The sequence below is a fragment of the Colletotrichum paranaense genome (genome assembly GCF_030867605.1).
Source record: "Colletotrichum paranaense strain IMI 384185 chromosome Unknown Scaffold_10.1, whole genome shotgun sequence".
Lineage (NCBI taxonomy): Eukaryota > Fungi > Ascomycota > Sordariomycetes > Glomerellales > Glomerellaceae > Colletotrichum > Colletotrichum paranaense.
The window spans coordinates 351,255-365,721 of NW_026848968.1; the positions used below are offsets into that span (position 1 = coordinate 351,255).

The 14,467-nt window shown below is 54.9% G+C and overlaps 6 protein-coding genes across 6 annotated transcripts; 4 read left to right on the plus strand and 2 right to left on the minus strand.

The window, feature by feature from the left end:
• Positions 1-2,961: 2,961 nt before the first annotated feature.
• On the minus strand, positions 2,962-3,762 carry CPAR01_11791 (uncharacterized protein; the record flags this gene model as incomplete). Its single annotated transcript, XM_060496049.1, has 1 exon — positions 2,962-3,762. One exon carries the CDS (start codon positions 3,760-3,762, stop codon positions 2,962-2,964), a length of 801 nt encoding a protein of 266 aa, XP_060344834.1.
• Positions 3,763-4,594: 832 nt separating this feature from the next.
• CPAR01_11792 (uncharacterized protein) lies at positions 4,595-5,245 on the plus strand (the record flags this gene model as incomplete). Its single annotated transcript, XM_060496050.1, has 1 exon — positions 4,595-5,245. The coding sequence occupies one exon, from the start codon at positions 4,595-4,597 to the stop codon at positions 5,243-5,245; it is 651 nt and encodes a 216-aa protein (XP_060344835.1).
• Positions 5,246-6,513: 1,268 nt separating this feature from the next.
• On the plus strand, positions 6,514-7,419 carry CPAR01_11793 (endonuclease/Exonuclease/phosphatase; the record flags this gene model as incomplete). Its single annotated transcript, XM_060496051.1, has 1 exon — positions 6,514-7,419. The coding sequence occupies one exon, from the start codon at positions 6,514-6,516 to the stop codon at positions 7,417-7,419; it is 906 nt and encodes a 301-aa protein (XP_060344836.1).
• Positions 7,420-9,898: 2,479 nt separating this feature from the next.
• On the plus strand, positions 9,899-10,162 carry CPAR01_11794 (uncharacterized protein; the record flags this gene model as incomplete). Its single annotated transcript, XM_060496052.1, has 1 exon — positions 9,899-10,162. The coding sequence occupies one exon, from the start codon at positions 9,899-9,901 to the stop codon at positions 10,160-10,162; it is 264 nt and encodes an 87-aa protein (XP_060344837.1).
• Positions 10,163-10,409: 247 nt separating this feature from the next.
• On the minus strand, positions 10,410-11,125 carry CPAR01_11795 (uncharacterized protein; the record flags this gene model as incomplete). The annotated part of the gene is made up of 2 exons (XM_060496053.1): positions 10,410-10,854; positions 10,908-11,125. The coding sequence occupies 2 exons, from the start codon at positions 11,123-11,125 to the stop codon at positions 10,410-10,412; spliced, it is 663 nt and encodes a 220-aa protein (XP_060344838.1).
• Positions 11,126-12,394: 1,269 nt separating this feature from the next.
• CPAR01_11796 (uncharacterized protein) lies at positions 12,395-14,428 on the plus strand (the record flags this gene model as incomplete). Its single annotated transcript, XM_060496054.1, has 1 exon — positions 12,395-14,428. The coding sequence occupies one exon, from the start codon at positions 12,395-12,397 to the stop codon at positions 14,426-14,428; it is 2,034 nt and encodes a 677-aa protein (XP_060344839.1).
• Positions 14,429-14,467: the final 39 nt, after the last annotated feature.

Consider the following 14,467-nt stretch of genomic DNA (forward strand, 5'->3'; position numbering starts at 1 on the left):
TCTCTTTCCTTTGGGTGAGGTAACGAGCAACAAGGTTGGAAGGACTGACTTAGGTGAGATGCATGCTGCCGCTTAAGGTTGAATGATCTGCTGCGGTTCCTATGGGCGCATGTAGCAGAGTTGGAAAGTGAAGGTTGTTGTTGACAGCTGAGGGGTTGCAACCGGGAGCGCAAATGGAAACCAGACGTCAGAGTGATGTGTGTGAGATAGAGGCGAGGGCGAGGCTGTATGTCGGTGAGACGGAGAAGAGGCCGACTTTGCAGGCCGTGTATGTAGACGTTGGTTGGACGATGATAGGTGAGTTGAGGTGAGGTGAGGCACGCAAAAAAAAAAAAGGGAGCAGCTCGACAGACAATCCCGTTGTATGTGTGTGATGAAGTCTGTGACTTTGTGTATGTACGAACCAAGGTAGAGACGGTAGAGACAGCGCATATCAAAGCAGACAAGACTTTTCGACTTCTCGTCGAGGAACAGCTCGGGCAGGGCAGGATGGAGGAGCAGTTGGTCCAATCGAGGGCTTCGTTGAGCTGGCACTGCCGGAGTAACCAGTGGATGTTGACGCCGGAGCTTAGACATAAACAAACCGACACGGGTGGGGCTGTCCCTATAGAGTACGTACCCTTTACAAGGTTTAGTGGACTATCAGGTAGAGTTGGTGCCCTGTAGCACAGACATCCCGGCTAGTAGCCAATCAGAGGACGCACAGAGGAGTGCAAGGCAGCTGAGGGTTCCAGACCAAGTTCGACATCAGGGACATCTGGCGCAATCCGCAAGAAAAAACAAGACTTGGTGTCAATATATGTATACATGTATATGCATCGGGACGTGGGTAGGTGAGGTAGCATCAATGCAAGGATTCTTGCTCGCCCTGTCTTCCTTGCTGCTGCTGTGCTGCATGTGCTTTCCAGGAAACTCATGAAAAGTAACAGACTCTCCCCATCCACGCAGCAGGTTATTTACCAGGCTTACGCATACTCATATCGTCCGTCTGTCGCTCCCCCAAATCTCCCTGAGGCCGTGTTCCCCAAGACCATCTTCCCCAATACCAACAGCCAATCTCCCCTGGCGGATTTCAAGGTGGACTATCCGTCCTCATGGAATCCCGCCCCGTCCATCATTTCCCGCCTTGTCCAAGTGAGTAATCTCTCACCTCGAGAGGCCTCGCCTCATGGACTCTAATCCTCTCGCCTAGCCTCTCGCTTCTGCCAGCTAGATCGGATCTCGGATGTTGACACCAAGATCCCTTCCACAAATCACCCCTCAACACACTCTCAAGTGAGTCGTCGTATGAGAGAAAAAAAAACCCCACCATCATTCCCCTTGATCGACGAACCAGGGAAAAGAAGCGAATGACATTTGACTCCGTAATTGCTGCCAATGCTTGCCAACAAATGCAGCTCGTCGGGCATAGATACAGACAAAATACACGAAGCCAGCTCACTCTGACTCGAATTCGTTTCCGAATACGTGTTGTCTTACTCCCAAAATACAAATCTTATTCGAATTCATCACTGCCAGGCAACACGACGACAACGGGGACATCCTTGAAACTGTGGTTGATAGCCGAGTATACTCCGTACGAAGCGCATGTTTATCATCCTCGCCCCATGTCGCCGTTGTTGTCACTGCCAAACTGTCAGTCGTAACAGGCGGCGGGGGAGGGGAAGAGCATTGACGCCGCCTCATCTTCTCAACAGGGGCCCCATGAATTCGGGACATGCAACCCGTTTGTTTACTCGCGATAACAACTTCTCATATAGCACAAAAATCAAGGCCCCGACTTATTTCCCCCACGGTCTTTCTACAATCTCATTCCGAATTTCCCATCCTTCTGCTCTCGTTGTTATATCCGTGGTCTTACAGGTCCAAAACCAAGGCAGCCAAACCATCATGCCCTGTTTTCCCATCCAATAACCCAAAATCGCTACCAAACCACGCACACGTACGCAGTGAATATGACAGCGCCCGCGGAATGTCTCGGGCGTATCGCATAGTGTAGCAGCGAGAAGCCATACGGGCCCCGAACATCACGCGGTCTCTCCCGCCCGCCGCGCAGTCGCACGTGGTGTGGGACCGCCCTACTCGTCCTCCTCGCCCTTCCGAGTTCCCTCCCTCCCTGCAGAGACTCGAGACTCCGAAAGTGAGACCTTCCTCCTCCGCAAGACCTTCCGCAGGACCTTGTTTTATCCAGCTCGAGGCTATCGCGTGGGTCCCGCGATCGAGATCTAGCATCACACAACACAGAACGATTCCTCTACACCTTGGTTTCTTCCATTTTCATTACCCGCAAGCTATCATCAGGCGGAAGTAAACCTTGAATTTTCTGCGAGAAATTCGAGAAGCGTGCGAGCGGTGCTGCAATTAGGGTATCACCACCACCACCACCACCACCACCACCACCACTCTTTTCCCCTCTCGCCTTGACATTCGCCTTATCTGCAAGCAGGCTCAGCTGCTCAAACTAAGAGAGCCGTCAGTCACGCAACGTCCTGCATCTTTCTTGTCACCCGTCAAACTTCATTAACCGCGCAGTAGGCATGCACACCTCACACTAGAGACGAGAAGATGAAGGTTGCGAAAAAGTGTAGATCAGGGTTTTTTATTCCGCCCTTCATAGCGGTTGCTTCCAATTATGCACCTAAAAAATCTGTGTGTGTGCCCCGAATTCCCATATGTCCCCCCTCCAAAGATGCCCGTGTGCCACATCCTTTGAAAAAGATGGAAGAAATGCTCCAAGACCCAAATTACCATCCAAATTGACGGGTATTGTGCAAAACTCCCATACACCCATGCATGCTGTTAGAAATAACCTCCTACCAGAGGGCGGCGTATACCGAAAGAGAGGAAGGAAAAGAAGATAGGAAAGTAAAAAAGTGACGATAAACCTCCCAATGCAGATAGAATATGCTTTACCCCAGGAACGCCGTGAAATGCTTGATGCTTGTAAAAATCGCCAGTCCTTCACTCCAAAGAGGGCAACAGAAACCGGACCTTCTTCTTCTGCTTCGCAGCCTGTACGTCTCCGCTCTTGTCCGGACACGCCGTCGCGTCTTCCTCCCTCTCGTCCTCCTCCATGTCGCTCACGGCGCCGACGCTGCTTTCCATCTCGCTCAGGAGCTCCTCCTCCGTCTCCTCCTCAATAGACCAAACGTCCGGGCTCGGCTCGCGCCAGACATGCTGCGGCCGGTGGTGCCGGTACGACGTCGTCCTCTGCCGACCCCGCCCGCCGCCTGGTCGCACTGGTGCTCGGCCCCGGGTAGGCGGGAATGACGACGGCGAGAGAAGCACGTTGTTGTCCGACGGTGATTGCTTAGAAGGGCGGGACTTTGACTTGGCCATAGACTTGAGCCCGTCGATGGCGAAGTCGCGCAGGCTAAAGGGGATCATGAAGCCGTGTGGTGCGAAGCGGATGTAGTCTTCCTCCTCGTCGTCCGTGTCCGGTGTGGCGAGGTCCGAGAGGTCGGGTACAGGCGGCGACTTGCTACGGCCCTTTGACTTGTCCAGGCCGTCCAGGCTTGAGGGGCTCACGCTGCGGACGATCTCGCGCTCGCTGTCGTCTTCGATGCCGGCGTCAAAGTCCATCATGGTCATGTCGTCCTCGTCGTCATCCTCCAGATCGGGCGCGGGTGTGAGGAAGTAGGTCAAGGGGTCCTCGTCAATGTCGTCGAGAGATGGGTAGTCCTTGGGAATTGTAGGGGCGAGGCGCACCAGGGTTGGTGGCCATGAGTCTCGCCGTGAGGGTGTCTTTGGTGTTTGAGGCATCGCGCCGGTTGTTTGTCAAATTGGTATTGGTTGTGTATTGGTCTTGATAGTTGCGGAAACAGGCGTCTGAACAGTAAAATCACTGACAAGACGAGTTAAGTCCTCGCCGGTCTGCGCCGGCTCAAAAGTATACCAAACGAAGCACCAAGTAGCTTGATCTTGTCTGTGGTTTCAGCAATGATATGATGCTGTAAAACGTGACAGACCGAGGTGAAGGAACACGAGCTGGAGGCGAGGCGGTGTACTCGTACTTATATGTTTCCATCGCAGCCTCAGCCAGGCAGAGGATGTGCAAGGCGGACGTTATCCGACACTGCCTTCACCTACCCACCCACACACGCAAGCACGCACGCACACCGACAAGGTTGCAGGCTGGCTGGTGATTCGGCTCAGTCACATTAACCCAGCCAAGAGCTGCCTTGTATGGCTGGAAGATGGTGGTCACCAGTGCCCATTGCCCAGTGCAGAGGTCTCAATATCGCGGGGCAGCCAGCCACCATCAACCCCCACGTGAAAGAGGCCTATGAGGAGCGTGACTCCTCACCCGCCATGAGTGTCTGGGAAAAAGCTGTGCAGTGTCTCCAAATGGCCGGGGTGCGACCAGAAGCAGAGATACGCATCCGGAAATGGTGGTAAGCTGAGGCACCGGGCTGGGATTCGTATTGAAATCTATCACAATTCCTGGCAGTCCGCAAGGAAATCCGGTCTTTTGGTTGCTTCGCGTTCCTCCGTGTGGGTGTGTCGACCGGCGCGCGACTACCGCGGCTTATATGAATAAGCTGAGACAGATTTGCAACCACCACACGTATTGGTTGGAGGCCGAGTCAGGCAGATGACTACCTTGCCCACCATAGTGCCAACCGAACGTGCCGATTCCCTCAGTGTGCAAAACCACCGTCGCTTAACCGGTGCGCATTTTCGAGGCCATGGACCTGCAAGCAAGGAATGTGCAAGACAGCTGTCGACTAGACTGGCCAAGGGACAAGTTTTTGATCGCCCTCCCACGCTTGCTAGAGCGGCTGGCGTACCTTGCATGACGCCTCCAAGTGGCGCATTTGAGTCAGCTCGACAGACCGGCCTCACACCGCACTGCAGATTGGACAAAAGGCAGCCAAATTCCGATGATTCCTCGGTGAAGTCGGGAGCCTTTGCTGCTCGCACCCTCGCTTCGGCCAGTCGCCCATCCGAATCCTGCACCACCCTCAGCCTCAGAAATGGAAGATCGCCACGGTGCATGAACCGCTGCGAGATGGGCATGCAGCACACTCGTCTTACGGCTATGAGGCCTCTGACCTCTCCAACCTTCCTGACTTCTCCGAGAAAACCCCCGAAACCTCGCGAAATACGAAGCAGCTCGAATGAGGCCCGTATTGAAGTGGAAATGTCGATAGTTTACCCGAATAACCCTGGTTTCTTTCCAAGGTCCTGTCTTGACTTAAAACAAGTCAGCTGGTTGCCCGACTGTGTACACATTGCGTCATGACTTGGATTTGACAAGAGCGGACAAACATCTCCTAGAACCGTAGCCGCTGCCATCCCATGAGGCCTGAATCACGTCTCGAAAAATGAAGTCGGGCAGCGGGCCGTGATAAGAACGTGACTGGTTTGTGGGTCGTCGTGCTGGTATCAGCCCGCCGCGCAAAGACGCTTGCTGGGAGAGGCCGGCTTTTTGGGAAAGCCTGGATGGATCGTCTGACACCAGGCTGCCCTAATTATCCTAAGATGGTGAGTAATCGACCCGCAAGGCAGTGAGACTGGACTATTGTCTGCGCCAGCTTACCTTACCTAGCTGCTATTCCCACTTAAGAACGCCATTCAGAGTCTCGGGACGTTGAGATGGAGGGAGGGCTGGTCGCGCTTCCAACGAGAATGCGGAGATAAGGCTTGGGGGCCGTGGGAGTGTGTGACAGCTTTCGAGCTACCTCGCAAAAGACTGGTGACTAGGAAGATGGACGTTTCCAAGGCATTCCATCAGATACTGGCGCCATCAATTAGCGGTGAAGGCATCAGCAGGAATGCCAGGCCCCAATGTGAAATTTGACAGATTGGAAACCCGCCGTCTCAATTTGTCTTCTTGCCACGGTCCGTGGCGTGAATCCACTACCGTATGTTTCGAGGCTGATCTAAGCGGTAGGATCGTGGTGGTTGCGCCGATATCTGTAGGTTGGCTGGTTGGTTGGTAGGCATGTAAGGTAGGGACCGAAAATGGGCTGGCTGCTCAGCTTGGAATTCCAAAGAGGAAGATCCGGGGGAGGCGAAAATACCTTCTTACCTTGCCCAGCAGACCCCGGATCGCCAAAGAATGCAGGAGCTTGGGCCATGGCCGTTGCTTCCTTCCCCGCCAGATTCCAGAACCAGCACGTGACCCACTTGCCAGCCGGGGCCCGGGGCAGGCAGGTGCTGGGGCAGCCGCAGGGCAGGAGATGGGGTAGGAGGATGCCTGCTCTTTCCATCTCAAGTAAAGCGAGCTTCAGCTTTGTTCCAACGTCAAAGATCCAATTCATCCAACAACACCTCATCATCTCAGAATATTGCCGAGTCAGGGAAAACTCATCAAATTCCTTTCCATCCGACTTCTTGTTGCTCTTCGCGCCCATCACCTTCCCCTGGGCGTTCTGCCGTCAACTTCTAGTCTCCGCAGCTAAGGCGCACGGCCCCGGCCTACTGTCAAGCTCCCGCTGTCCAAGTTTGTTTGTACAACACATCTCAAGTTCTCTCACAGCTCGATTGATCGTCTATTGCGCAGTCATCATGCTCGTCAAGCTTGAAGATACAAAGTCGGCAGCGGCAAGTTCTATGGTGCTCCGCCTAGTGAGCCAGAACGTCCGGTATGCAACAACGAAACCCACTCCCAATGAGAGACCGTGGAGCTTTCGGGGACCGAAACTCTGCAACCAATTGGACTTCCTCACGACTGGCCACGAGTCAGCATTCATCTGTCTGCAAGAAGTCCTCTACTCTCAACTTGAAGACATCCAGTCTTACCTCGGTCCTGCCTGGGGACATATAGGTCTCGGTCGTGATGACGGCAAGCGAGGTGGCGAATTCTCACCAGTCTTCTACCAGGTTGGACGTTGGCAGTGCGTGCGGAATGAAACTCTTTGGTTGAGTAAGACACCGGAAAAGCCATCTAGAGGATGGGATGCCGTACTGAACCGTGTTGTTACCGTCGGGGAGTTTCTCGATAAACAAACATACTCGCGTATCGTTGTCATGAGTACGCACTTCGATCATATAGGAGTTGTCGCTCGAGAGCAGAGCGCCAAACTGCTTCTCAACGTTGCTCGAGAGTGGAGCAAAGGAGCGAACGGAAAACCTCCGACAACCGTCCTGCTTGCGGGTGACTTTAACAGTACCCCGGATGACAATGCCTACAAGACAATGGTGGCGCCGGAGTCAGGCATGGTCGATGTCTCAACTCAGGTTCCTAAAGCGAAGCGATACGGAAACGATATCACATACACGTCGTTTGACGAGCCTGATGAGAAACCGAAGAGAATCGACTTTTTGTTTGTGAAGGATCCGAGCCCAGCTACCATCAAGACATTTGGCGTGCTATCGAACAAGTTCGATGACGGCGTTTATCTGTCTGACCATAGGCCAGTCGTCGCCGACGTTGAGATTCCTGTCTTACGAACGGCCAGCAATATCTTCTGAAACAATACTACACGTCAATCGTGGCTTGGATTCAGAATCGTGGACCCCCGTGCAACGTCACGCAAATCGGCGGCGTAGGAGAGGCAGATCTGGGACCTGCCCGAGTCTCCGAGACAAGCTCCCTGCATCTCCAGCATTCCAAGGTCTCGACGTCAAATGAATTTGGCAGGCGCGCAGGAGCTGGACAACCGCTCGGCATCGAGTGATAGGATCTCGCAGCAACAGGCTATCGACAAGTCGATGTACACGGCCAACGACGAGTGGCGTTGCGTCATTTTAAGCCTCCAAAGTCAGTCGATATGGCGTTCGCATACGGTACGATCACAACAGTATTACCTTCCGGAATCGCTGCGTATTATAATGTATACGGTCCTATCTCTGCCACCCGGCTTCAATGCGGCAGGCCATGTCGTGTTCTACCTACCACTGTGGCGCGTTGGGATCGCTTTCAACGGTGGCGTTGAGGGATTATGCCTCAAGCGAAAAGGCGGTGTGGCTCCGAGATGGTGTCGAGTTCCTCGCTCCACAACCAACAACCGCCTATCGATCTGTCCGCCTCGGATATGTCGACTTGTCAGTCCATCGCGTCTTTGCAGCAGCGTCCGCTCTCGGCTTCATGCAGTTCGAGCGTGCAAGAGTGGCATATCGGACAAATGGCGGGCTGGCCATACTAGATAATTTGCAAAATTGCTAAACAAATGCAACCGTGGCGTGCATCAGATCTGAAGATCTGGATGGATACATACACTTGAAGACGTTCGTCAGAACCGTGTCCTCGGCCTCCGCATTTCTAATTACACAAACTATGCTTCTCTGCATACAATTCGTAATGACGATGTCTTTGACCGTGGTCATTGACTGGTGCGGCAGCTCTGCACAAAACACAAAGAGACTCAAATGTTGATGGTCGGAGGCACTTGACTGCAAACGAGCTCAATACAGAGCTCATCCATTCTCCGCAAGATACCGAACCGAGGATCCTAGCGACCCGTTCATTACCTTGGATGCGACGATGCTCCACTTCTCAACGAGGATAAAACCAACTTTGACTAGCTTCCTCGATAAGACGGAGCCACGAGAGGCTCCGGGAGGGCCTCACTCGAACCCATTTCGGCATGTCCTCGCGCTAGACGGATTTTATGCACAGCGGGCGCTGGTATACGGTGATGATGCCTGTGGGATGGGTGCATGTCATGCAGCCGGAATACGCAGTTGCGTACAGCGTGTGGAGGACGGTCTAGGCGCCAGCCAGGCAAATTGTGAATCGCACATGTTTCTTCATGTCACCTTGCCTTTGGACGATTCAGACTTGGAGTACTGCGACGGTATCAGACCGCGGCAATCTACTTCTACGCAGAAGAATGGAGGGGGAGACATTTCAGTACAGTACAATTGGAGAATTTGAAGTACATCATCTGGCTGATGTGGACGGTCCTATCGGAGCTGATAGTGCGGAGTTCGAGACCACCTTCGACTTCGAGACACAAATCCAAGAGGCGAGAACAACGCTGTCATGGCGACACGTCGTTCAGAGTCACATTGAGAACAAACTCCAGTGACTTGACCACAACAACAACATGATGTCGATCTCGAGTCCGTGTACCGCGGTGACGCTATTCCTGCAAACAGTGTCGTTCTTGCAGCGAGATCGGTACCTACTAAAGAGGGACCAGGGCATCGTACCCCAAGATATCCGTACGCAGCTCTATCAGAAGCATACCCTACAGACAGCAAGACGCGGGGAGACAGATCTAGACGGGCAACACTGCAGGAATTCAGCATCGTGATGCCATCGTACATGGCTTCGTTCAACAATTACAAGGGACTAATTTGTGCTTGGACAAGTTGGCCACGGACAGCAGCCATTCAAGTCCGAGATGGAGCGATGACTCCCATTGCCGTCCCGGCCCCGCCCTATGAGAAAAGCGAGCGGGCCCGGACTGCATGAATCTGCATTCCTGACCGGGTGGGTCGGGCCCATGATTGGGCTTTCCGGCACAAGTGCGTTGGCGATGCGGTGCCGAAGGGCGATGGGGTTAGTTCTGCATTATGTGCAGACTTTGCTTCAAGCTTGTCAACCATTTGAAGGCGCCCGGTTGTCTACCTACGCTACCCAGGATGACAACGAAACTTTTGAAAGTACAGGAAACGTCTCCTGATGTTTGGTTCGCGCAAGCTCCGAGTCGTCAACCACCTCGACCACCTCATGGGGCGCGCACCAGACTAGGGACTGTCTCTCGGTCGATCACCTCACCAATCCTGAGAACCTTCCTTTTGTTTCTTTTTCTCGCCCACCCCCAAATATTTTAACCGAAGTCGAAAACACGTTTTGGTCAAAAGAAGAGAGAAAAAGGGTCTGGCAGGCTGCAGAGCGCGGCAAACGATTGGATCCTCGTGGTGTCGTTCGTCAGCCCGCTTCGCTGTTGATACCCAAAGGCCAAACCCAGCCACAAGGTCGGGCAGTAAATCCAGCCATTTGATGGAGAAGTCGAAAAATCCCAGCCGAAAAGGGCACAACGCACCAGATAGCAACGCTCCGTCATCTTTGAGTGACACCCCCGCCTGGTTCGGCCCTGGAGGTGGATCTCCCGCGCACACGGAGACTCCCTCCACCAGCCAGATTTTAGCAGCACAGCGCAGCCCAAGGCAGCCGGCCCATCCTGTCTCATTCAGACAACTGGCAGAAGACTCAGAAAGCGTTGTTTCCCTCTCTTCTGTGGCCACACCCCCGTTGAGTACCTAGGCGTTCTAGGGCCTCCGTAGGTAATTAGTACCTAGGCCAGCGTGAGGGAAGGGGTGGCTGTCGCATTCGAGAGTTCAATGGCGGCACGAAGAAGAAAACACTGCCATCGGGGCACAACGCAGAAAAAGCCCTTGGTCGGACACTCGCACAAGCAAAGCAGCTCTGCTGTCTGGCATCGCAACACATGGGCGGCGTACACGAACGTCAGCGCTACGATGGTAACGGAACATCGATCTAAATGGAAAGTTCAAGGTTGGGGCACTTTGTGCTGTGAAGAGCTTCCTTGTGGGCGCGGCGTCCACGGATTCGCAACATCCCAGCAGGCCTTGCCAGGCTCTTGACCCCCGTTCGAGGGAAAATCCATTGCAACGGTCGCGGACGGGAAGAAACGAAAGACAAGGGCTTCTCCACAGTTGGGCCTGAGTGCTTCTGGCGCTCTGACCCGAAGCGGCGACGATTGGCACCGGCGCCAACGAAAAGCACCAACATCAGAGCCCCAGGGGAACGCCCAGTTCCCAACTTTGCGGTCAAATGCTATGTCGAAGGGGTTTCCCTGGTTTGACGCCGGTGCTGCGGATGAACCACAGCCAACAGAAGCTTCCTGGAACGAGACGAACTGGCTCGACGTCGGTCCAGCAGACTTTAGCTGAGTCCTTTCGACGGTCCTTGCTGCCACGCGGTGGAGCTTGAGGCTATTCTGTTAGCTCTAGCTTGTTTCTGATGTGGGTTGTCGCAGTTTTCCCACCCAGGAATCCCGACTCCCAGGACCCAGCGAGCGCCAGGAAGAAGAAAAAAAAAGAAGAGTTCCCACAAGCCGGCAATCTCTGTCCTCCACCCATTTTTAGGCGATTTCGATACAGTTTGACAGGGAGAAGTGACGACAGCAAAGAAATTCCCTGTCCTCCTTGGGTCCCATGCTTCTCCAGACTCGCACACGTTCTTGACAGTCACAGACCCTGGCATTTCGACTGTGCAACTTGGGAGAGACGTTGCAAAGCTGGGCAGCACCAGTAGCCCATCTCCTCGCACACCCTCTCTGTCTGCCTCTCCGTCTCTCTCTCTAACGTTACAGGCCTGTCCTCCGTCTCCCGCAAACCATAGTCCGTTCCAGCGCTCCCGTCCGCCTCGGATAGTCGAGAATCAAAGCCGGAGCCAAGTCTCTAGATCCATCAGAGCTCTCACAGCCATTTGCGGACTCAGGCACACGCCCCTCCTCCTTCACGCGAGGCAGCTGTAGTGCTTGCTATTATCGAGCGCTGGCCGGTCATTGGAGTGACACTGGACGAGCGGCAGAGCACCCCGGGCAACGAGAAGACCTCATCCGCTGTCAGGTCCTTTTTTTGCTGTGACCACACCCCTCCATCGGGTCGTCAAATTCAGGGCCGTCCCCGCGATTGGCCTTTCTGTAGGCTATTTTTTCACTTGTGGTGCTGCGAATGAGTTGCTGGGCTGCGCACACACCTCGCTCGCCCTCCCCTCCCTTTGCTCCGGACTCTTCCTCCCACGGCGCAACAGTCATTACACTACGATTGCAACTGCACGCACTCACGCTACCTGTCCTATCCGTACGAACGAAGTACCTTACCTGCAATGCAAAGCATAGGTCGGGTGAGGTAGGTAGGCAGGGCAGGATTAATAAGACAGCACGCTCGTCCACAGCCCGCCCACGGCCACGGTCAGCCGTGGTTTTCTTGGATTATTATCGATCCCACGTTGTATACAACGAAATACAACAACAGATTCGACAAATATCATCTCTCTCCCTCGTCCGCGCTTCTCCTGACGATCCATAATACCTCAACTACCCTTACTCTTCTGACAACCTAGGTAGCCAACAACGAACAACGAGTAACCTGGCCGCCCTCGCACACCAGCCAGCATCAGCACCAGCATCCGCAGCGTCTCATTTTCTCCCACACCCAATTTCCACGCCCCCCTCATCCTGGTCGGATTTTCATCCCCACAAATACGGGCCCTCCCTCCATCAGATAGTGGTCGCATCCCCTTCCGCATCCCCACTGCCTTTCTCGTCCGCCCTTTATACAAAAAAGTTCCCGATTCCCACCGCAACCAAGTTCTTTTCTCCCAGTTCACCACACCTTCGATCACTTGCTACGAACCTACGATTGCTCGCCTCTGTCGAGGCACCTTTGCCTCTTATCACCAGTCGCTCGACTACCGAGCCAACGCAAACACACCATAGCCCATTACGACGATCGACACCGCTTCATCATGGCCCCTAGGAAGATTGTTGCCCACTGCGAAGACGTCGACGAGGAGACTGGCTCCGTTATCCAGGGCTCCGACAAGTACGCCCAGTCACAAGCACCAGGAAGCCCATCAAGAGAGAAGGCAAACAGCGGCAAATCTCGCAATAAGGACAGGATGACGAGACCAATCTCCGCCTCCCCGCAATACGGCCATACCGACTCGGACGATACCGTTCACCCCGCTATCCCGGACAAGAAAGTGAGGGACAAGAGACGATCTGAACAAAAAGCTGCTGATCGAGTCGCCGAGAAACTCGCCGAGAGGGCCGCAAGAGACGAGACCGCCCGAGAGCAGGGTCGTCGAGAGGAAAGACACCGTATCAAGAAGGAGCAGGAAAAGGCTTCACGCCGCGAACAAGAACGCCTCGAGCAGGAGCAGCGCGAACGAGAGGAGCGTCACCAGAAGCGCGAGCGATCCGCCGCCAAGAAGTCCGCAACCCGTCCCTCCACAAAGCATGTCAACACGTCCCCCGTCGTCCATACCCAGAAGACCGCCCAAAAGCCAGATGAATACAGAAGACCACGTTTTACGGAAGAAGAATCCTCGCAGTACGGTGTACAGCAGCCGGCACAGGCACAGGGTGCGCGTCCCCGAGCTTCAAGTCGCCCTGCCAGCTACTACGGCCAAGGCTCCCGACCACCTACCTCCAATAAGCAATGGCATGCTGCGAACAACGCTTCGCCCTTCACTCCGGCCCCGAACCCATCGCCATTCGCACCATCGATCCACGCACCGCCTTCCTCTCATGCCTCGTCGCCCTTTACTCCCGCTCCTATGCCGATTCCCATCCACCCATCACCGCATGTGCAGTCGCCGTTCGCACCCGCACCTGGCGCCTCGTACACCCAATCGCCAGGCCCCTGGGGCCCTGGAAGTGTTCCTTACCCTATGCAGGCGCCGCACCATCCGCCTCCGCCGCCGTCGAACGATTACTTTCCGCCTACCCCTGTGGCGAGCAGCCCCCGACACTCAAACCTGGCCCAACGCTTCCAACAGAGGCCTTCGTCGGCCATGGGACACCGGTCCATGTCAGCGTCTACCTTCGAGTACGACAACTACGGATACCATCCTAGCCCTGTCCACGCCCACGCCCACCCACATGGACCCGGCCCTACCTATGAGCAAGAGAATATCCCCATTGGCAGACGGCCATCTCTCAAGGTTCGGGACAGAGACAGAGACAGCGACTTGATGCCGCCGCCGCCGTTCCCCCGCTCACGAACGACTGCCCCTCAGCAGGCTTTCCGTCCCCCGCCTCAACCTCATCCCCAGCAGCGACAGATCATGTCTCAGGGCTATGACTCTGATGATTTCGATGGCGAAGAATCCATGTACCAGGAAATCGTTCCCCATGGTTACCAATATGACGACGGCGTTGTTGCCAGGCCCCGTGGTCACCGAAGGGGTTCCAGCACGTACAGCCATCGCGCATATCAGATCGAACCTGCTCCTGCTCCCGCGCCCGCCCGGAGTAGCCGCCGCCATTCGTACATGGCTGGCGGCGAAAGCGGTAGCTACTCGCAGTCCAAGTATGACTCCGCCGAGGCTGCTGCTATGGCCTACCAGAACGGCGTAAGCGGCGGCGGCGGTGTGCCTTTGACTGCTGCGGCCCTCTCAAAGGCTGGGAAGAAGAGCAAGAGCAGCAGGTCCAGTGGAAGTAGCGACAGCCGCGACGAAAGCGACTTCCTACGAAGCGCCACCACGCGGACTACCCGGTCTTCTGCCATTGACGGCGACGACATCACCATCAAGGTTACGGGTCACGCCGTCCTGCGAGTTGGCAACGCCGAGATTCAGTGCCAGGATGGCGGCGAAATCAACATCAGCCAGGCAGCACGCATTGCTGGTGGTAGCGATAGGGATACTGTCTACTCCGATGAACGCCGCAGCCGCATGGACCGACCAGCTATCCGTGATCGATCCGAAAGCCGGACCGACTCCTATGCTCGTAGCCAGGCGGACGAGTTCGAGCAGTTCCGCATTCCGTTTACCTAAATCGAACTGCAACGACAATGATTGACGAAGCGACGCACT